Source organism: Oncorhynchus tshawytscha, linkage group LG21 (genome assembly GCF_018296145.1).
Source record: "Oncorhynchus tshawytscha isolate Ot180627B linkage group LG21, Otsh_v2.0, whole genome shotgun sequence".
Taxonomy (NCBI): Eukaryota; Metazoa; Chordata; class Actinopteri; order Salmoniformes; family Salmonidae; genus Oncorhynchus; species Oncorhynchus tshawytscha.
In genome coordinates, this window is record NC_056449.1 from 24,974,052 (window position 1) to 24,996,279 (window position 22,228).

Here is a 22,228-nt window from a genome sequence, read left to right on the forward strand (position 1 = left end):
AGCGGTCTCTACACAATTAGGTACAATAGTACCTAACACATAGAATTACATACAGAACATCATTTAATATGATCTATGACCTTACATTATAGTCCCCAGTCAGTCCTTTCAGACAGCCAGTCATTAGAAAACAAAAAGGTACCTGGTTACTCCAATGGTATCAATCATTGCCAGGACCAGTGACTAAATGAAAATGGATCCAAAACATTAAAAATAGGTGTTAAGATGATATTTAGGGACTGGATTCCTGTACCAGGAAATACCTGAGCAGAACTCCTTAAAGAATCGGATTAAGCATTCCGCAGGAACGGTCGGAAAACTCCATCCAGTGTCTTAAAAAACCTCCAGCATTTCATGGCCCTTATTGATGCCTTTGGAATTCATGGGCTCAGGTGTAGTCATTATTTAAATCCTTGTAATGTGTTAACGATTGTGGCATATTTCATTCTTAGCATGTTAGTTTATTTCCCATTTGTAACCAGGAATGTCCTCTCCCCTCAGCTGATTGGTTGACTTCAGCTATGTACACTTTACAGATAGCACATCCATTCACACAACACCTCCACTGAAAAATAACAGTTGAGACTTAACTGCCCAGCAGTTAAAACATGTGTGATACACACAGTAGCACTACCTCACCTTAAAGGGGCAATCCGCAGTTGAAACAATAACAAAGCTTAACGTAGTTGTTTAACATGCAAAATGGATTAGACGGCACTTCATGAGTGTTACCAGATGTGGAAGATTTTACAATGGAGTTTAAATGTGTGAAACTATGATGAGTACTATAATTATGCATACGCAAAGTGTGAAGTGTAACACGTGTCATGGGTTTTGTATTAATATCACATTTAATAATGTCCTGAAACATACCTTCCAGTATAATCAAAAACAAAATGTTCAGTCAATAAGTGAGGAAAGAGTCCCACACACGCCACTTGTTCACCATTTGAAAGGGATTTAATCTCTTCCATTACTTACAACAGGGCATAAGCTCTGTGAGCACACATTACAAAAATAACCAAAAATAGAAATCACTTAATGGGGAAAGTAGTTAGGAGCACAGACAAATCTGTGTAGTAAAAAACAAAATAACAGAAGAAAAAAAAAACACAGGGAGAAGACAAACACCTCCTTTACATTCATAGAATGGATACTTCCATGTTCAAGTCCAGTAACAGGAAGAGGCTTCTGGGTACGGAAACAATGAGCAAAAACATAACACAAATTGTAAAAGTACTTGTGAGACTATACCCAGGTTAATAACTTCTATACAACTCTATATGAATGATATCTAAATGTATCTATAGGTCGAAGAAATATAAAACCCTTGAACGTGATGCAGGAACCAAAGGACATATGCCTGCACGACGGCAAATCCTTGGAGTGACCAACACAGACAGAAGTCGATTTGTCAGTGACAAAGAATTTCCACTGTTTTGTCCTAGGATTAAAGTCAATGAGGCTCTCCACAAAAGACCTTTGATTGGTCTCTAATGCTCCGTTTCATGAGATATTATTAGCTAACATCTTTAAATGACCAGTGCAATCTAAAACATATGGGCCTATGGTGAAGGGTCTATAATACTGTATTGAAATGGAAAGCACCATGAGCTAAATCCAGGTCAGGTTACTGTTTTGAGAACCACCACTGCTAGACCATACTGTCATGCCATCCCCAAATGTTCCTATCCAACACATCCACAGGCTTGAATAGAGGGGAGAGGTTCAGATCTGTTAAATTTAATACCAGTATGTATTATGTGAAGTGTTTCTAAAAACAAAGAAGCATTTAAAACTCAAAAAACTCATATGTCAACAGCGCTGTGAATATTCTAATACCTGGGCTTGGGGAAAGCAGGTATTTGTTCATCGCTTAGTCTTTTTGGAAGGGAGCTCCTCAGATTTTTGTCCACCTCTGGTGCGCACTGCTGGGGGGCTGGCTTCACGTTTACGCCCCCCTGCCTTAGCTGACGCCGAGGCCTGTCCTCTCATCCCACTGAAGGGTAATAACAGGTAAGCAAGAGTATGCAGTAACATATATAATGCCCTATTGACAATATATTAGAGGGTCACGTCAAGACAATTATAAAGAGGTCCCCTATAAAAACGAGTTTGCTAGATACTATATAGCATTTCAGAAAATAATCATAGCGTTTATACAAATAAACAAGGATTCACACAGTACCAAGAGATGAGCACATCCTGTCACACACACAGACGCATGCATACACACACATCAACCTACCGTGTGTTTGCTGGGTTCTCCTCTTCACCTCGAGCTCGGGTGGAAGGTTTCCTTGGTTTGTTCCTGGAGAAAATACAAATGGAAAGCAACTTGAGAGAACTGCCTTCTTGCAACCTCAGTGCCAGACACCCCAACAAGATATTGTTGGACAGACTTTGTTCCCTTCTCCTTTATAGTTCATTATGAATGTTTCAGAATGATCTGAAGATGGTTAAGGGCAATGTTACACTAGTTGCCGTTTTCTGTGTGGTGGTTAGATGAAAATGATACACTCCCACAGTTGTCAATACTGTTTGCCACATATCGTGTATGAAAGGCATTATGTACAGTTGAAGTCGGAAGTTTACATACGTAGGTCGGCGTCATTAAAATTCATTTTTCAACCACTCCACAAATTTCTTGTTAAACTATAGTTTAGGCAAGTCGGTTAGGACATTACTTTGTGCATGACACAAGGAACTTTTCCAACAATTGTTTACAGACAGATTATTTCACGGTATCACAATTCTAGTGGGTCAGAAGTTTACATGCACTCAGTTGACTGTGCCTTTAAACAGCTTGGAAAATTCCAGAAAATGATAGCATGGCTTTAGAAGCTTCTGATAGGCTAATTGACATCATTTGAGTCAATTGGAGGTGTACCTGTGGATGTATTTCAAGGCCTACCTTGAAACTCAGTGCCTCTTTGCTTGACATCATGGGAAAATCAAAAGAAGTTAGCCAAGAAATCAGCACCCAATATTTTTTTAGACCGCCACAAGCCTGAATTATCCTCGGGAGCAATTTCCAAACGCCTGAAGGTACCACATTCATCTGTACAAACAATAGTACGCAAGTATAAACACCATGGGACCACGCAGCCAGCATACCGCTCAGGAAGGAGTCACGTTCTGTCTCCTACATAAGAACGTACTTTGGTGCGAAAAGTGCAAATCAATCCCAGAACAACAGCAAAGGACCTTGTGAAGATGCTGGAGGAGACGGGTAGAAAAGTATCCATATCCACAGTAAAACAAGTCCTATATCTACATAATCTGAAAGGCTGCTCAGCAAGGAAGAAGCCACTGCTCCAAAATCACCTTAAAGACAGACTACGGGTTGCAACTGTACATGGGGACAAAGATCATACTTTTTGGAGAAATGTCCTCTGGTCTGATGAAACAAAAAAATAACTGTGTGGCCATAATGACCATCGTTATGTTTGGAGGAAAAAGTGGGAGGCTTGCAAGCCAAAGAACACCATCCCAACCGTGAAGCACGGGGGTGGCAGCATCATGTTGTGGGGGTGCTTTGCTGCAGGAGAAACTGGTGCACTTCACAAAATAGATGGCATCCTGAGGAAAGAAAATTATGTGGATATATTAAAGCAACATCTCAAGACATCAGGAAGTTAAAGCTTGGTCGCAAATGGGTCTTCCAAATGGACAATGACCCCAAGCATACTTCCAAAGTTGTGGGAAAATGGCTTAAGGACAACAAAGTCAAGGTATTGGAGTGGCCCTCACAAAGCCCTGACCTCAATCATATAAAAACATTTGTGGGCAGAACTGAAAAAACGTGTGCGAGCAAGGAGGCCTACAAACCTGACTCAGGTACACCAGCTCTGTCAGGAGGAATGGGCCAAAATTCACCCAACTTATTATGTGAAGCTTGCAGAAGGCTACCCAAAACATTTGACCCAAGTTAAACAATTTAAAGGCAATGCTACCAAATACTAATTGAGTGTATGTAAACTTCTGACCCACTGGGAATGTAATGAAAGAAATAAAAGCTGAAATAAATCACTCTCTCTACTATTATTCTGACATTTCACATTCTTGAAATAAAAGTGGTGATCCTAACTGATTTAAGACAGGGAATTTTTACTAGGATTAAACGTCAGGAATTGTGAAAAACTGAGTTTAAATGCATTTGGCTAAGGTGCATGCAAACTTCCGACTTCAACTGCAGCTCAATGACTATTTACTTTGAGATAAAAAAAGAAGCAGAAAACAAAGCAGTGCTTCTACACCTGCATTGCTTGCTGTTTGGGGTTTTAGGCTGGGTTTCTGTGTAGCACTTTGTGACATCGGCTGATGTAAAATGGGCTTTACAAATAAATGTGATTGAAAGTTTTATTGATTTTGACATGACATTTAAAACATGCTAACTGTGAGACATTGACTTCCTTGTTGTAGAAAAATACTAAAAGACGCTAATATGAGTGGTTGGTGGCAGTATTTAGTTTAACAAAACCCAAGTGTGGATTGCAGTCTCTCCTTGTCCATAGACCACTTTCAAGGTAAGGAAACGAATACATACATTTGTCATTTTTCTGAACTATCCCTTTAAGTCAGCCATGTTCTAGAATCCACACAACATGGAGAAAACTGCTCATCAATCATCTAATTCTAAAATCATGGGCTTTGATATGGAATTGATATGGAATCCCCCCCCCCCGTTAGCTGTTTTGCTATAACAGCCTCCCTACTAGATGTTGGAACATTGCTGCAGGGACATGCTTCCATTCAGCCACAAGAGCATTAATGAGGTCGGGCACTGATGTTGGGCGATTAGGTCTGGCTCCCAGTCGACATTCCAATTCATCCCAAAGGTGTTCGATGGGGTTGAGGTCAGGGCTCTGTGTAAGCCAGTCAAGTTCTTCTACACCGATCGACAAACAATTTCTGTGTGGACCTCACTTTGTGCACATGGGCATTGTCATGCTGAAACAGGAAAGGGCCTTCCCCAAACTGTTGCCACAAAGTTGGAAGCACAGAATCGTCTAGAATGTCATTGTATGCTGTAGCGTCTAGATATCCCTTCACTGGAATTAAGTGGCCTCGCCCAAACCATGAAAAACAGCCCCAGACTATTATTATTCCTCCTCTGCCAAACCCAGATTTGTCCGTAGGACTGTCAGATGGTGAAGTGTAGTTCATCACTCCAGAGAACGTGTTTCCACTACTCCAGAATCTAATGGCGTCGAGCTTTACACCACTCCAGCCGACACTTGGCATTGCGCATGGTGATCTTAGGCTTGTGTGCAGCTGCTCGGCCGTGGAAACCCATTTCATGAATCTCCAGACGAACAATTCTTGTGCTGATGTTGCTTCCAAAGGCAGTTTGGAACTCGGTAGTGAATGTTGCAACCGAGGACAAACTATTTTAACGAGCTTCAGCACACTTCAGTGCTCCCGTTCTGTGAGCTTGTGTGGCCTACCACTTCGTGGCTGAGCCGTTGTTGCTCCTAGACGTTTCTACTTCACAATAACAGCACTTACAGTTGACTGGGGCAGCTCTAGCAGGGCAGAAATTTGACGAACTGACTTGTAGGAAAGGTGGCATGATGATGCCACACTGAAAGTCACTGAGCTCTTCAGTAAGGCCATTCTACTGCCAATGGTTGTCTATGGAGATTGCATGGCTGTGTGCTCCATTTTATGCACCTGTCAGCAATGGGTGTGGCTGAAATAGCCGAATCCACTAATTTTGGCCATGTAGTGTATATCACGCACTGCATGTCATGTGACACATCGTTTACCTCTCAGCTTCAAGGCGAACAGCAGCTCGAGTCGCAGTTCTGGATTTGGGCGTCTCTTCCTCCTCTTCATCCTCTTTTTGTTCGCTCTCTTTCTTGTCTAGCTTTTTGTCGGTCTTCTCAGATACGGTATTTTCTGTTTACAATGAAAAAGTGTGCATGGTCACACAGTAGTCAAAAGCATGGTGGTGTTAATAGATGCAACAACGTTTCAACCCCTCTCATTTCTCACCCAGTTTAACCTGCTCCTATGAGAGTAAACTGTAATGAATACATACATGTATGAGATCAGAGTTCTCCAACAGCCATCGATAAATGTTTTGCCAAGTTACAAAATTAATTTCCATGGAAATCATATCCTCCTAACTACCTAGACCCCCTGAGCCATACCCGGTTCCTCTGACGTCAATGTTGCTCCCTTCGAGGGCCTTCCCCTACGAGCAGGTTTCTTCTGAGACGTGTCTTTGTCCTCCTCACCCTGGTAGAGTCCCATGGGGGAGGGAGGAATCCATTCAAACACCATTTTGGTTGGTTTGAGACTGATCAAAACCATTCAAAGATAGAATAATAATAATATACATGATCTAAAATCAGCTTGACTGTATGTTCTCTACGTACCTCATCTGTTTTGTTATCACTGGAGCCCTCTTCTGTCCCCTTCTCCGGGTCGTCAGACTGGCTCACTGAAAAAGAAAGGGAGGGACAGAACAAGTTTTTTTTTTTAATGACATGGCATGGGTTAATCGAGTGTCATTTGGACCACAATGTGCGGAAGTAAAAGTATTGCATCTATTCTCACCGCTATCCTCTCCATGTTGTTTCTCCTCTTGTTCCTTCAGGTCACTTTCCTGGGTCCCCCCCTCCTCAGGCTGGGTCCCCCCCTCCTCAGGCTGGGTCCCCCCCTCCTCAGGCTGGGTCCCCCCCTCCTCAGGCTGGGTCCCCCCCTCCTCAGGCTGGGTCCCCTCCTCCTCAGGCTGGGTCCCCTCCTCCTCAGGCTGGGTCCCCTCCTCCTCAGGCTGGGTCCCCTCCTCCTCAGGCTGGGTCCCCTCCTCCTCAGGCTGGGTCCCCTCCTCCTCAGGCTGGGTCCCCTCCTCCTCAGGCTGGGTCCCCTCCTCCTCAGGCTGGGTCCCCTCCTCCTCAGGCTGGGTCCCCTCCTCCTCAGGCTGGGTCCCCTCCTCCTCAGGCTGGGTCCCCTCCTCCTCAGGCTGGGTCCCCTCCTCCTCAGGCTGGGTCCCCTCCTCCTCAGGCTGGGTCCCCTCCTCCTCAGGCTGGGTCCCCTCCTCCTCAGGCTGGGTCCCCTCCTCCTCAGGCTGGGTCCCCTCCTCCTCAGGCTGGGTCCCCTCCTCCTCAGGCTGGGTCCCCTCCTCCTCAGGCTGGGTCCCCTCCTCCTCAGGCTGGGTCCCCTCCTCCTCAGGCTGGGTCCCCTTCAACAGAATCAAAGCTCACTTTAAAACACACACCTCTCTGTCAATGGAAGGACTAATTGCTACGGTTCCATTTTATCTCAGGGGCCTTCCTCTAACCAGCTCCTCGGCATTCATAGATCTAAAATGGACTGGATACGTGTAAGCAATAAGGTGATGGCTGCACCTAGCCCTATAATTTCCCATATAACTCATGTATCCAGTCCTTTCAGATCTATGAGGTCTGCAGGAGTAGAGACTGGGGGTCAAAGAAGAACCAGAGGCATGGCTCAGTAAACCTTGTGGTCAGAGAAGTGAAAAGGACACACCTCCCCAGATTCCTCAGACCTCTTCCTCTTCCTCTTCACTGCAGGTTTGCCTAAGAGAAAGAGACTGTTACTGTAACAAATGCCAGACCAAGCTTTCCTGAGTTCTGTATTAACTCCCTTCCATGCACTTAGAAAGTGCATCGACAATGATAGTTTTCATAGTTGTTGACAATCACTTTTAATACCCAATCATGCATTATGAAAGTATTTGGATCTTGCAGTAAGATTATATTGTGGATTGAAATAAAGTTTTAAAAAAGAAACTCACGAGTATCAGTGGGCTCCTTGGAATGAGAGCTTTCTGCATCTTCATTTGTCTTTTGCTTGGAGATTGGAGGTTTAGCTGGTCTTCCCCGTCTACTGCCTCTCTTCTGCTCACTCTTCTTCTCCTCCTCCTCCTCCTCCTCCTCCTCCTCTTTTTGAAGAGGGGGATGAATCTGATCCAACAACAAAACAGAGAGCCCTGACCTGAAATACTGAGTCAATCAGCTGTTAACAAGCGATCTGTGTGGCCATATAAATAGTTGATGTTGGCCTGCTCCCCTCATGTTTTACCACCGCCCCCCTGCTGAATGAGACCCCCCGCTGAATGAGACCGCCACCACCCTGAATGGGGAACCGCCGCCCCCGTGCGGAATGGGGAACCGCCGCCCCGTGCTGAATGAGACCGCCGCCCCCGTGCGGAATGGGGAACCGCCGCCCCCATGCTGAATGAGACCGCCGCCCCGTGCTGAATGAGACCGCCGCCCCGTGCTGAATGAGACCGCCGCCCCGTGCTGAATGAGACCGCCGCCCCGTGCTGAATGAGACCGCCCCCCGTGCGACCGCCGCCCCGTGCTGAATGAGACCGCCGCCGCCGTGCTGAATGAGACCGCCGCCCCGTGCTGAATGAGACCGCCGCCCCGTGCTGAATGAGACCGCCGCCCCGTGCTGAATGAGACCGCCGCCCCGTGCTGAATGAGACCGCCGCCCCGTGCTGAATGAGACCGCCGCCCCCGTGCTGAATGAGACCGCCGCCGCCGTGCTGAATGAGACCGCCGCCGCCGTGCTGAATGAGACCGCCGCCCCCGTGCTGAATGAGACCGCCGCCCCCCAGCTGAATGAGACCACCCCGCCGAATGGGACCACCACACTGCTGAATGAGTCCCCCCCGCTGAATGAATGAAGGTCTATGCCAAACTGATCATGTCGACTGAACTTACCTCCTGTTTCTCCTTTGGCTTTTCCGATGATGTCGCTCCTGTTTTCTCTTCCTCCTGGTTTCCTGTGTAGGAAAGTAATATGTTTATTTTGTGTGAAATGTGTTGATAATGACAAAATTGAATTGTTGAGGGGCACACAGGAAAAATATGATGAACTTGGCATGCATCTTAGCTATCACCCATCTCAATATCAGAAACGAGAGATTGAAAGTACTAAATAGGCCTAGCACAGAGTAGAGCTATGGAAGCATATAGCTCTTGAATTTCCAAATGGCTGTGGTGGAACCTCTTACCTGTGGTGGAGTCTTTGGCCTGGGCACCTGACCGTCTGCCTCTGCGAGGCGGGGTCTCCTCCACTTTCTCAGGCTGTATAGAGAACATCTAACATGGTTACCTCAGACTCGACTCACATACCTCATCAACATACAATCCACACAGGCAGAAGGGGAGTGAGCAGTGAAGGATGATATAACCTCTTTAAGTTCCTCCTCATCCGCAAAGGTTTTAGACGAGCGTCCTCTGCGTGGCGTTCTGGAATCTGTGGCCTTATCACCCTCATTGTCCTACAATAGCAAACCATGTGAGCAAGGGTATAAGGGCAATATGATATTACATAATGCATGTACTTATACAGATATCTGCCAAAATAAAATAATCCCAAATCAAATTGTATTTGTCAAATGCGCCAAATACAACAGGAATTTGTAGACCTTACAGTGAAATGCTTACTTATAAGCCCTTAACACTTATTTTTCTTAAAACTGCATTATTGGTTAAGTATAAAATAGATCAGTAAAAAATATATGTAGGTAGAGTTAAAGTGGCTATGCATAGATAAAACAGTAGCAGCAGCGTAAAGGGGGGGGGGGTAATGCAAATAGTCTGGGTAGCCATTTGATAAGCTGTTCACGAGTCTTATGGCTTGGGGGTATAAGCTATCAAGAAGGCTTTTGGACCTAGACTTGCCATGCGGTAGCAGAGAGAACAGTCTATGACTAGGGTGGCTGGAGTCTGAACATTTTTAGGGCCTTCCTCTGACACAACCTGGTATAGAGGTCCTGGATGGCAGGAAGCTTGGCCCCAGTGATGTACCCTCTGTAGTGCGTTCGGAGGCCGAGCAGTTGCCATACCAGGCAGTGATGCAACCAGTCAAGATGCTCTCGATGGTGCAGCTGTATACCTTTTTGAGGATCTGAGGACCCATGCCAAATCTTTTCAGTTTCCTGCAGGGGAGTAGGCTTTGTCGTGCCCTATTCATGACTGTCTTGGTGTGTTTGGACCAGGAAAGCTTGTTGTTGGTGATGTGGCTCTCAACCTGCTCCACTGCAGCCCCGTCGATGAGAATGGGGGCGTGCTCGGTCCTCCTTTTCCTGTAGTCCACAATTATCTCCTTTGTCTTGATTACGTTGAGGGGGAGGTTAATATCCTGGCACCACACGGCAATGGTCTCTGACCTCCTACCTATAGGCTGTCTCGTCATTGTCGGTGATCAGGCCTACCACTGTTGTGTCGTCGGCAAACTTAATGATGGTGTTGAAGTTGTACCTGGCCATGCAGCCATGGGTAAAACTGGAGGGGACTGAGCACGCACTCCTGAGGGGCCCCCGTGTTTAGGATGAGCGTGGCAGATGTGTTGTTACCTCCCCTTACCACCTGGGGGAGGCCCATCAGGAAGTCCAGGATCCAGTTGCAGAGGGAGGTGTTTAGTCCCAGGGTCCTTAGCTTAGTGATGAGCATTGAGGGCACTATGGTGTTGAACGCTGAGCTGTAGTCAGTGAATAGCATTCTCACGTAGATGTTTCAGTCCAGGTGGGAAAGGGCAGTGTAGAGTGCAATAGCGACTGCATCATTTGTGGATCTGTTGGGGCGGTATGCAAATTGGAGTGGGTCTAGGGTTTCTGGGATGATGGTGTTGATGTGAGCCATGACCAGCCTTTCAAAGAACTTCATGGCCACAGACGTGAGTGCTACGGGTCAGTTGTCATCACTCGCTAGAAGCATGTGTTTCAGACATAAGGAAGTGGATGGCTGCAAACTTTTTACTTTTAAACTCTGACAAAACAGAGATGTTTGTTCTAGGTCCCAAGAAACAAAGAGATATTCTGTTGAATCTGACAATTAATCTTAATGGTTGTACAGTCGTCTCAAATAAAACTGAAGGACCCCGCGTTACTCTGGAACCTGATCTCTCTTTTGACAAACATATCAAGACTGTTTCAAGGACAGCATTTTTCCATCTACGTAACATTGTAAAAAAAAACTTTTTTTTTTTCTCATTTTGTCTGTCATAGTTGAAGTGTACCTATGATGAAAATTACAGGCCTAATCTTTTTAAGTGGGAGAACTTGCACAATTGGTGGCTGACTAAATACTTTTTTGCCCCACTGTACGTACGTTCACTGTGGGGACGACGTCGTCAATGCACTTATTGATGAAGCCAGTGACCGATGTGGTGTACTCCTCAATGCCATCGGAAGAATCCCGGAACATATTCCAGTCTGTGCTAGCAAAACAATCCTGTAGCTTAGCATCAGCATCATCTGACCACTTCTTTATTGACTGAGTCACTGGTGCTTCCTGCTTGCGTTTTAACTTGTAAGCAGGAATCGGGAGGATAGAATCATGGTCAGATTTTTTTGTCTGTTTGCACATTTAATATGTTGGTAGATATTAGGTCAAATGGATTCAAGTTTCCCTGCATTAAAGTCCCAGGCCACTAGGAGCGCTGCCTCTGGATGAGCATTTTCCTGTTTGCTTATTGCCTTATACAGCTCATTGAGTGCGGTCTTAGTGTCAGCATCGGTTTGCGGTGGTAAATAGACAGCTCCGAAAAATATAGATAAAATCTCTTGGTAGATAGAGTAACTCATGATAAGCTGCAGACCACACTATCTCAGGCGAGCAATACATTGAGACTTCCTTAATATTAGATTTTGTGCACCAGCTGTTCACAAATATACACAGACCGCCACCCCGTCTTGCCGATGCAGCGTAATCCCATGTTATCCATGTCATCATTCAGCCACGACTTGGTGAAACATAAGATATTACAGATTTTAATGTGATTGTAGCTCATCTATTTTGTTATCCAATGATTGTACGTTGGCTAATAGGACTGATGGTAGATGCAGATTACCCACTTGCCATCGGATCCTTATAAGGCACCCCGACATCTCTGTCTCTTTCTCATGCGAATGACGGGGATTTGGGACTTGTCGGGTGTCTGAAGTAAATCCTTTGCATCTGACTTGTTAAAGAAAAAAAATCTTTGTCCAGTATGAGGCGAGTAATCTTTGTCCAGATATCCAGCAGCTCTTCAGTCATAAGAGACGTGGCAGAAACATTACATACAAAAAAAGTTTTTAAAAAACGCAAAAAAACACACACAATAGCACAATTGGTTAGGAGCCCGTAAATCAGCAGCCATCTTCTACGGCGCCATTCTTCAATAAACACCAACATAAAGTGTCTTAATAGGGCGTTGGGCACCACGAGCCAGAACAGCTTCAATGCACCATGGCATAGATTCAACAAGTGGCTGGAACTCTATTGGAGGGATGCGACACCATTCTTCCACGATAAATTCCATCATTTGATGTTTTGTTAATGGTGAGGGTAAACGCAGTCTCAGGCTCCGCTCCAGGATCTCCCATAAGTGTTCAACTGGGTTGAGATCTGGTGACTGAGACGGCCATGGCATATGGTTTACATTGTTTTCATGCTCATCAAACCATTCAGTGACCACTAGTGTCATCCTACGGTGGCATAGCCATGGTAGTCAAAATAATGACCTGCCCAGCATTTTTTATACATGACCCTAAGCATGATGCAGTGTTAATTGCTTAATTAACTCAGGAACCACACCTGTGTGGAAGCACCTGCTTCAATACACTTTATATCCCTAATTTACTCAAGTGTTTCCATTGTTTTGGCAGTTACCCATAGATAGTGACATTGTTACTACCTAATGCAAGTACTGATAGGTAGGGACTATACTTACTTTACTCACTTCCACAGCCAGCTTGGACTGCTGCTCTCGACTGTCCTTCTCATTTTTCTCCATACCTGATGAATTGCAGAAAGGGCACAAGATTTACAAACTCAGATGGTCTTCCCAATTTGAGATGTGAAGCTGGCCAAATGTCACGTGAACGTGTAATAAAAGAATACCAAAACATTCCGTTTTTACTCATTAACACAGATTTGTCTAAATGAATGTACCGGAGTCTTTGGCCGTGGTAGCTTTCTGACCAGATAGCCTTCCTTTGCGGGTTACTCTTCCCTCCATTTTGTCCTCCTGAACAAGGAACCAAACAAATTTAGTGCATGTATTTTTCTGAAATAAAGATTGCGTGCTTCCATAAGATGAAATGTTACACGCAGTCATAAAGGGCAGATAACTACCATTTCAGACAGGTCGGATCCTTTCTCGTCCTCTTGTCCGTCTGACTTGGATGCATTGCCTGCAACAAAATAATCAAAATCATTCCTCAGACACATAACAGAAAGAGAGACAACACAACAAGTAAAGACCAAAGAAGAACAGCGTGACACAAACACCTGTGGATTGCATAAAGCTCATCAGAGACTCACTGGCTTGTTTGACCAGCTTTGATGGCCGACCACGTCGAGTCTCCCTTGGTTTTTCAGGTGTGTCACACTTCCCCTGAAATACACATATAAAGGTTAACTTCTTATGGCTGCAGGGGCAGTATTGAGTAGCTTGGATGAAAGGTGCCCAGAGGTACCCAGAGTAAACAGCCTGCTCCTCAGTCCCAGTTGCTAATATATGCATATTATTATTAGTATTGGATAGAAAACACTAAAGTTTCCAAAACTGTTTAAATGATGTCTGAGTATAACAGAACTCATATGGCAGGCAAAAACCTGAGAAGAAATCCAAACAGGAAGTGGGAAATCTGGGGTTGGTCGATATTCAACCCAGCCCCTATTGAATACACAGTGGGATATTGGTGCTTTTTGTGACTCCTCTCTTTAGCTGGAAAAATGTCTGTGCTTTTCTGTGAGTTGGTGGTGACCTATCATAATCGTTTGTGGTGCTTTCGCTGTAAAGCCTATTTGAAAATTGGACACTGTGGTGGGATTAACAACAAGATTACCTTTAAAATGGTATAAGATACATGTATGTTTGAGGAATTTTAATTTTGAGATTTCTATTGTTTTGAATTTGGCACCCTGCACTTTCACTGGCTGTTGTCATATCCCATTAACGGGATTGCAGCCCTAAGAAGTTTTAATAGAAGAAAGCAGTAACAGTCACTTTAGCCTTCACAAAAATGTAACCAGAAAAGACTGTGGTGCTCCTGTAAAACATGAGTGCTAAACTGCCAAGAATGAGTACTTACAGACTCAGTGACTCCATTTTCCTCTTGTGCTTCAGTCTGGTCTTTATCTGAGATGGTGGAAGGAGGAGAGATCACCTTTTAAAACAGTCTTTTGAGGACTGGAGTTACACAAAGTCAAAACTACATGCAACATGCATTGGCATTCAGGTCCAAAGTCTATAGATAAGCTTGGATATTAACATCATTTCAAAACGCTTTTAAATTTATTATTTTTTACAGTTGGTTTGGTTGTGGGGGTTGGAACTTTTAGCAAAATACAGTCAGTCCCCCTTCAGTTCTAGGGGTGGCAGGTGGGGAGCCTAGTGGTTGGGCCAGTAACCGAAAGGTTGCTAGATCGATTCCCCAAGCTGACAAGGTAAAAAAAAACTCATTCTGACCCTGAACAAGGCAGTTAACCCACTGTTCCCCGGTAGGCCGTCATTGTAAATAAGCATTTGTTCTTAACTGACTTGCCTGGTCAAATAAATATATACCAAATGACGCTAAACCCTGTATCCCACCGCTGGCTTGCTTCTGAAACTAAGCAGGGTCAGTCCTGGTCGGTCCCTGGAAGGGAGACCAGATGCTGCTGGAAGTAGTGTTGGAGGGCCAGTAGGGGGCACGCTTACCTCTAGTCTAAGGACATCCCAATGGGACATTTCCCTGCGTAGGGGGATGTTAAACAGGTGTCCGGACTCTCTGTGGTCATTTAAAATCTGATGGCACTTATTGTAAGACCCCGGTGTCAAATTCCCAACCTGGTCCCATTCTATCAGCACCCTCACTGGCATATATCACTCTCAACCTGATAGCTGATGTATGTTGAGCGTTCTGACACAAAAATGGTCACTGTGGGTGCTACACATTGGTGGTCGATGAGGCGAGTTTCCCCCTACTATGTAAAGCGCTTTGAGCATCTCAGTTGATAGAAAGGCGCCATATAAATCCAATCAGTTATTTTTTATAATCGTATTTCTATCAGAACACTGAGCATACAAAACATTATGAACACCTTCCTAATATTGAGTTGCACCCCTTTTTGCCCTCAGAACAGCCTCAATTCATCAGGGCATGGACTCTACAAGGTGTTACAAGTGTTTCATCCTGGATGCTGGCCCATGTTGACTCCAATGTTTCCCACAGTTGTGTCAAGTTGACTGGATGTCCTTTGGGTGGTAGACCATTCTTGAAAGACACAGGAAACTGTTGAGCATGAAAACCCCAGCAGCGTTGCGGTTCTTGACGCACTCAAACCGGTGCACCTGGCACCTAATACCATACCCTGTTCAAAGGCACTTAAATATTTTGTCTTGCCCATTCACCCTCTGAATGGCACACATACACAATCCATGTCTCAATTGTCTCAAGGCTTAAAAATCTTTCTATAACCGGTCTCCTCCCTTCATCTACACTGATTAAAGTGGATTTAACAAGTGACAATAAGGTATCATAGCTTACATCCGGATTCACCTGGTCAGTCTGTCATGGAAAGCGCAGGTGTTCCTAATGTTTTGTACACTCAGTGTATATCAAATAATATTAAGGATTGGTATTTGAATATTATTGCAGTTGTGTATGACTTACTAATGTTATCAATGTCCATCTTAACCTGACACTCATGTTCCATGGCCAGCAGTTTTGTCTTCTCAGTCTCATCTAAGCAAAAACAAAGATCAGCAAATTTACACTCAAAAAAACTAACAGAGAGCACACAAACTTTATTTGGGGGAGAACTGAAAAAAACCCACAAAAGAAAATCTGTAAACTTGGGAGTTTGTGTAAAACCCGTTGGTGAGGAGTGTGAATGTACAAGGTTAAGATAAAGGTATGAATCTTATACATTGTTTGTCGACTGATGGTCCCAATACAGTCTCTTGCTCAGGAACAACATCAGCATGGCCTGGTTTTTCCTCATCTCTGTCAACAGTAGATTTATTTTCCTTTGAAAGAGTTGGAACAAAGATGCTATCAAAGTCGGAGTAACAATTACCTGATATTTATATTATAGAACTAGAATGAAATAGAAACACCATAAGCCATTCTCACCTGAGACATCCCTTCAACTAATGTCCATGTTGACACCACCGTATCTTTCCCCCCTGTGTCGAGAATATCTGTGGCCAGAACATTGACTGTAATGTAACTAACAATAAGTCATCCAAATACTCACCATTGCCTTGTGATACTTTAAGAAAAGAAGAACTGACCATATAACTGTTGTCACAAGACACATTACCTTGGCTCCTTGACTGTTCATCCATTTTCTCTGATGAGGCAGTAGCTGTTAGATCACTTTCGTCCATTTCCAGAACATGCTCAGAATCTTCCTGATCTTTTGCAACAGGTTTAGTAGTTTCCTTCCGCTGCAGAGCAGGTATGGTTGCCTCTGTGACTTCCTGTGTAGCTGGAGTGACTAAGGTAGGAGATAGTATACTCTCAGGGTCCATGGAGAGCAGGGTCAGAGCTGCCTCTTTCATCTTTATGTCTGCTTCTTGGAAGGAGAGCTCTGGGCAGGCCTCTCGCTGCATGGCCCCTGTGATGTCACTTCCTTGGCCTAGTCTTGCATCTGCTGATGTACAGATGTCCATCAAAGTCAGAAGAGCATCTGCCCCAGTTGTCAAAGGACGTGGTTCCACCTCACCGAGTGGCATTTCACTGTCATCCTCCTCCAGTTCAGGGGTGACGTCACTCAAAGCATCATAGGTAACAGAGGCAGAGGTGGTAATGGTGGCATCGGTGGGATCCCAGTCTGTGCTTGCGTCTTTGGATTGAGGGCCTTTCTTCAGAGGAGGTTCCGTAATAGCAGGTGAGGAGATTGAGGACTTATCAGACTTTTCATCTGCTTTACGTCCTTTTCTCTCATCCTGGGTCTCTTTCTTCTCTGGGTTTTGGGCCTTTTTATCAAGCATTTTCTTCCCACTCCTGCCTTCCATTTTCTCTGGTGGGTTTTCCTGAGTGTCTTTCCTTTGCTCCTTCATGCTTCCCTCTCTTTTTCTTTCCTTTGATGCGTCAGGTCTACTGCCTGATGTGCTACTTTTGTTTTTGACCTCCAAACCTTGAGCTTTCTTATCCTCCCTTGACTTGGATCTGGACTTTTCCATGATCTTTACCTTCATTCCAGGCTCTGTCTCCCTGGACTTTCTGGAGTCTTTGTCAGTTTCAGAGCTGGACTTACTTGGTTTCTGGATTTCCTGAGTAACATGTTCTGTTCTGGGTTTCTCCTTCTCAATGTCTGGCTTAGACTTGGGTTTTTCTACATATTTGTCCTCTGTGTGGCTCTTTGACCTCTTGAGGACTTCTTTAGGGTGTTTGTCCTTTTTCTTGATGCTTTCTGATCCAGGCTCCATATCAGACCTTTCCTCAGAAGAGCCGGTGGAATCCGGACGGAGTAACTGCCTAGGGTCAGTTTTTAATGGAATCTTCTCTGCTTTGGTTTTCTCCCTTTCCTTCTCATTTTCCCTGTTCTTTTCCTTCTCCCTGTCCTTCTCAACTTTGGCAGCTTCAACTGATGGAGCCTTCCCCTTCTTGGTTGTGGCTTCCTTGCTAGCCCCCTCGTCAGAGACACCTCCTTCTGACACAGATGCCCTACCTTCCCTGGCATTCACTGACACTTTCTTGTCACCTTTCACCTTTGACTTTCTCTCCCCTTTGTCATCAGAGGATACTTCAATGTGGGCCCCTTCATTCTGCTCAGGTTCATCTGTGTGGGATTCACTTACTACTCTCTTCTCCAACTTTTGCTTAAGCTTGGAGCGCTCGTCCGACAGGCTACACTCTTTCTCCTTGCGCTCTTTAGGGTTTAACTCTTTGCGGGAAAGCCGGTCAAACTTTCCAGCAGCTCGCTGTTTGAGTGGTGACTCAGATCCCTGCTCCAAGTCCAGGATAAAGGAATGTGTACGGCTTTTGTCTGCCAGCTTTCTAGGTTCTCCAGATTCCTCAGAAGTGCTGACACTCTTCCTCCTGTGCCTCTCTTCTGATGCTGCAGACTCAGAGACTTTTCTGATTGACTTGTGCTGCAAGCTCTTTGAGGAAATACCCTTTGCTTCCTGTTTGTGAGGTAGCAAAGAAATACATCAGCACACAATTCTAAAATAAGTTATTTAACTCAATAAACAACATTTAATTAATTAAACCAATGGCCAAGGTGAGCATACAGTCACAAGTTAGGATGTTCATTCAACACTTACTTCCTTTTTGTTGAACTCTCCTGCTGCATCTCCCTTTCTCTTGCCTGTAACATCTGCCTCTTTCCTGAAAAATGTAAATGACTTTAGCGACATGGCTATGTATCCAGTAACTCAAACATCCACAGGTCCACACAATTACAAACACACACACACCGTGAGTCCCATTTCCTCTTCCTACTGAGGGCCATCTTCTTCTCAAGAACCTTCTTTTCCTTGAGAGCCTCTTTGGCCCTGGGATCCTGAGCTTCCAGGCTGGGGGAAGAGGTCGGCTGCCTGCTCTCTGTACAGGGAGTTAACATCACAGTGAATGGACAATTTACCACACCCTCAGCTTTTACAAGAACAAAAGTCAAATGACTCAGGTATAAAAGGTTGACACACTAATTAGTCTGCCAGGGAAAAGCACATTGTGGAATATATTGATGTTACAAGTACCCTGGTCTTCTAGTTGAGCTGACTTCTGTCTACGCTTCTCCTCCATGCGTTCCCTGTTCTGCTGTCTCTTGAAAAGCCTCTCTTCCTTGTCCTTGGCCTGAGAGAATAGAGGTAAGGAGATAGAACAAGTTTGATTAAACCTAGCCACAAAAACGCTTTGCCCACAACTTTTGTATTTTCAGTTTGCAGGCATGTCTTTACCATAAATATCAGCATGTCACTTACCGCTGACCGCCGACGCTGCTCCACAGTAACCTCATCGTCAGAGTCGCTATAGTAACGGGAATAGAGGAAGGGCTTGTGGATGTAGGCCTGTCGACGAGGCTTGCGCTCTGGGCTCTCCTCATTGTCTTCCTCTCTATTGGTCTTCTTTTTCTCAGACTTTTCATCTTGAGATCACACAGAATAAAAACCAATTACTTACAAGGAAATATTGGCTTCAATATTGCCCTCTAATAGCTTCTGTTTTCACTTAATATCTGAAAAGGTTTCAGTTATTCGTATCTCTAAATAAATGCTTCTTACTGAGAAATAATACATGTACACAAACAGACCTTCAGATGAGACCTCGCCGTCCTCTGTAGAATCTGACGGTGGTTGCTCATCATCGCTGTCCTCCTCAAAGGACGACAGGTCGCTGGTGTGGACAGAGCTCACAGTGATGTCACTGAGGCCATCAAGGTCGGAGTCTTCCAGAGAATATTCTGATGAAGAATTACACACGGAACAAATGGTTAATGGTACCTGAAACTATGAGGCTTTCAAATCCTACTTAATGATTCGACAATGTCATAGTGTAGTGATAATTTTCATCAAATTCATAAACCTAAACATTCAAGACTTAGATCTCACCTTCTTTTAACCTCTCTCTGGCCTTCTGATTAATATGGTGTTTCTCATTGGGGGACTGAAGTGGATCAACATCCTTGTTCAGTACCTCATCTTTTAGCTTTCCTATGGTCTTCCCCTCCTTTGCCTCCTCTTCAGTCCCAACCTCTTCCCCCTCACCCTTCATCCCCTCTCTCTCAGAGTCCACCTGCTCCTGTTCGTCCTCTGTTTTGACCTCCATAGCCTGGGCCTCTGACACAAGCTTTGCTTCCTCTTCTTTCTCTGGCGTCTTCCTGTCCTGGTCCTCTTCTCCCTCCTCCACCAGACTCATGTCCTGCTCTCCTCCTTCAGACTCCTGCATCGACTCCTCTGGGTCTTGGTCCCTCTCAGAGCCCCCCTTCAGGACCTTCTCTCCACTGGAGCTGGCCCGGGAGCTGGCCTCCTGGTTCAGAGTGGTGATGGTATCCAGGATGGACATGGCATCTCTGGCCATTGAAGTAGCAGGGGCAGATGAAGGAGCTGGGAATCCAACATTATCATTGAGTCATACAGACAAATGTTAAGTCAGACAATAATCCAAAAGCACACCATTTTCAGACACAATCCCATCTACATTTACGAACAAAACACATAAATTGTTGTGCTCTGCAAATATGAAAGATATTCTTCCTGGAATTATACAAGACGATAATAGACAGATTAAAGACCTGCTAGAAGCATTCAACTGTATTTCACCTTGCACTGGCAGGTCAAAGTCTTGTTTCTCCTCTACAGGAGCAGGCGGGACTGGGGGTTCATCAACGTAGCTGCCAGGGGACATGAATTCACGGACCACCCTCTCCACCTGGGGCCTGAAGGTGTGATGGATTTTGGGATCCACCACCTGAGCAACTATCCTGTCTACTCCCTGCTCCAGCATCCCAGACCTGCCACAAGATCAGAAGAGGATTCAGTTCATATACACAAAAGTGGATGCACTGTCTCTTGATGTTCTAACATGACATATCATTTAAAAAGTTATAGTAAGTGACTGAATAGAGAGAGATACAGGGTTGCACATTTACTGCCCCTGTGGAAATAAGCAGCCTGGTCACAGACTGTTTCGTACTATTCTGTATGTAAATCTGAGACACTACATTTAGTATGGTATGTATTAATTTGTGTCTGTTCATCACCCATTTCGTATGAAATGCTACGAATTACAATTAAGATTATAGTTTTTTTTTTAAAGCAAAACGTACACTGTTACGTATTTGCAAAACATACAATGTGTTACGAATTTGCTAAATATATGATATGTTACGAATTCTAACTAGGCGCCTAACGTTAGCTAGCTCGCTAACAGTTGGGTTAAGGTTAGAGTTAAGTTTAGGAGTTAGCTAAAAGGGTTATTCTGGTAAGGGTTAGGTGAAGGGTTCAGGTTAGGGGAAGTGTTAGCGAACATGCTAAGTAGTTAAAAAAAATAGTTTTAAGGTTTCTAATTAGCTCAAATTCGAAAGTTCGAACATGCAATGAGATTCGAACTTGGAATCTTTGGGTTACTAGATGTTTGCTAGATGTTATAAGCTCATCAATCCACCCTACTTTCGATTTTACCTTAAGTAACCATCTGTCTTATGTAACCATACCAAAAGTAACTTATTATACTAAATTGGATTTCATTCAGAATAATACAAAAAGCTCTGAGACCAGATTGAAATAAGATGAAAATGTACATTTTTGCTAAGATCCACATGAATAACAAAAACGTGTGCTTTCTGAATAGGGCCATATGTGAACTCTCACGAATTACTTACTGAAGCACCAACTGTCGGATGTTGTTTCTCAACTGATTCTTGTTCAAGTGAGGACTCCATGTGTGGTTAGAGAGGTGATTGGACACAAAGTTGTCCACTCGTTGTCTTAAATTCAGGTATGCAGGCTAAAAATAGTGAATAACGTTAGCTAGTTTAACAACATTTTTATCACAGCCATGTTTGCAATTTATTGGTTATGCGTGCACTAAATCCTGTCTGAAAAAACAGATTGTGGTAGGTCTGATCCAGGGCAGCGTCTCGCGACCTGAAACATAGGTACTATTGTAGCAACTCGCGAAGGCAACAGCTTTTATACAAGATTATTAATGCTTAGACTAATGCTTAGCTACTGTATAATGGCAAATTGTAGATTACTTGCTGGCTAGCTACCTGTTACTATTCACCATTCATAACTGTCGTTACCTTTGTATCCACGTCTGCCAAGCAGTCCCTTCTAAACTGATCGAAAAGACCTTGCGTTTTCAAATGATTGACGATCATAGAGACCAACTGCGGGTCTCCGGGGGGTAAACCTGCCATCTGTTACTATACGCTTCTGGGTTTAAAATACAAAATAATAAATGTCATTAAAACACCACAAAGTCGCTTGCTAACTCCTTAGATTCTCCGTATTTTGATTTAGAACTAACGCATTTGACTCGGAAGTTGAACGATATGCAACCGGAAGAAAAACAACTAAATTACTGTTGCCAATTATAATTGGTGCCCCCTGTCGGTTGCGGCTAGATATTGGATGTCAACCACCCTTAAACCTCATCGAAGAACAAGGTTGCGGCTAATGTCATACCAGAGGAAGATGCGGAGCGAGATTTAACTCTACCCAAAATCTGTTCACGAAAATAAAGCACAAAGTGAGGAATCTTGTATGAAAGTCAACAAAGATGTAATTGCTAATTTGCAACTTGATTCTTACT

At 44.3% G+C, this 22,228-nt stretch overlaps 1 protein-coding gene across 3 annotated transcripts; it reads right to left on the minus strand.

The window, feature by feature from the left end:
- Positions 1-941: 941 nt before the first annotated feature.
- On the minus strand, positions 942-21,963 carry bod1l1 (biorientation of chromosomes in cell division 1-like 1). Of its 3 annotated transcripts, none has more exons than XM_042303235.1 (29): positions 21,717-21,963; positions 21,294-21,418; positions 20,233-20,423; positions 19,522-20,016; positions 19,224-19,373; positions 18,895-19,058; positions 18,670-18,766; positions 18,388-18,514; positions 18,235-18,298; positions 16,284-18,093; positions 16,094-16,161; positions 15,888-15,987; positions 15,632-15,703; positions 14,069-14,115; positions 13,296-13,368; positions 13,107-13,165; positions 12,924-12,999; positions 12,703-12,767; positions 9,176-9,265; positions 8,996-9,068; positions 8,703-8,764; positions 7,769-7,937; positions 7,501-7,550; positions 6,568-7,192; positions 6,387-6,451; positions 6,159-6,246; positions 5,772-5,904; positions 2,249-2,311; positions 942-1,999 (listed from the first exon to the last, which is right to left on the minus strand). In XM_042303235.1, exons 1-29 carry the CDS (start codon positions 21,831-21,833, stop codon positions 1,870-1,872), a joined length of 5,448 nt encoding a protein of 1,815 aa, XP_042159169.1. In that variant the 5' UTR covers positions 21,834-21,963; the 3' UTR covers positions 942-1,869. The 3 variants fall into 3 exon arrangements, with proteins under 3 accessions (XP_042159169.1, XP_042159170.1, XP_042159168.1); XM_042303236.1 differs by having other exon boundaries at positions 6,568-7,171; positions 16,094-16,179; XM_042303234.1 differs by having other exon boundaries at positions 16,094-16,179.
- Positions 21,964-22,228: the final 265 nt, after the last annotated feature.

Coding starts and splice junctions, on each gene's coding strand:
- bod1l1 (XM_042303234.1), bottom strand. CDS start 21,833: ATGGCAGGTTTACCCCCCGGAGACCCGCAGTTGGTCTCTATGATCGTC. Junction 18,094..18,234: donor GAGAGTTCAACAAAAAGGAA/GTAAGTGTTGAA, acceptor CCTCACAAACAG/GAAGCAAAGGGTATTTCCTC. Junction 9,266..12,702: donor TGGCTGTGGAAGTGAGTAAA/GTAAGTATAGTC, acceptor TTGCTATTGTAG/GACAATGAGGGTGATAAGGC.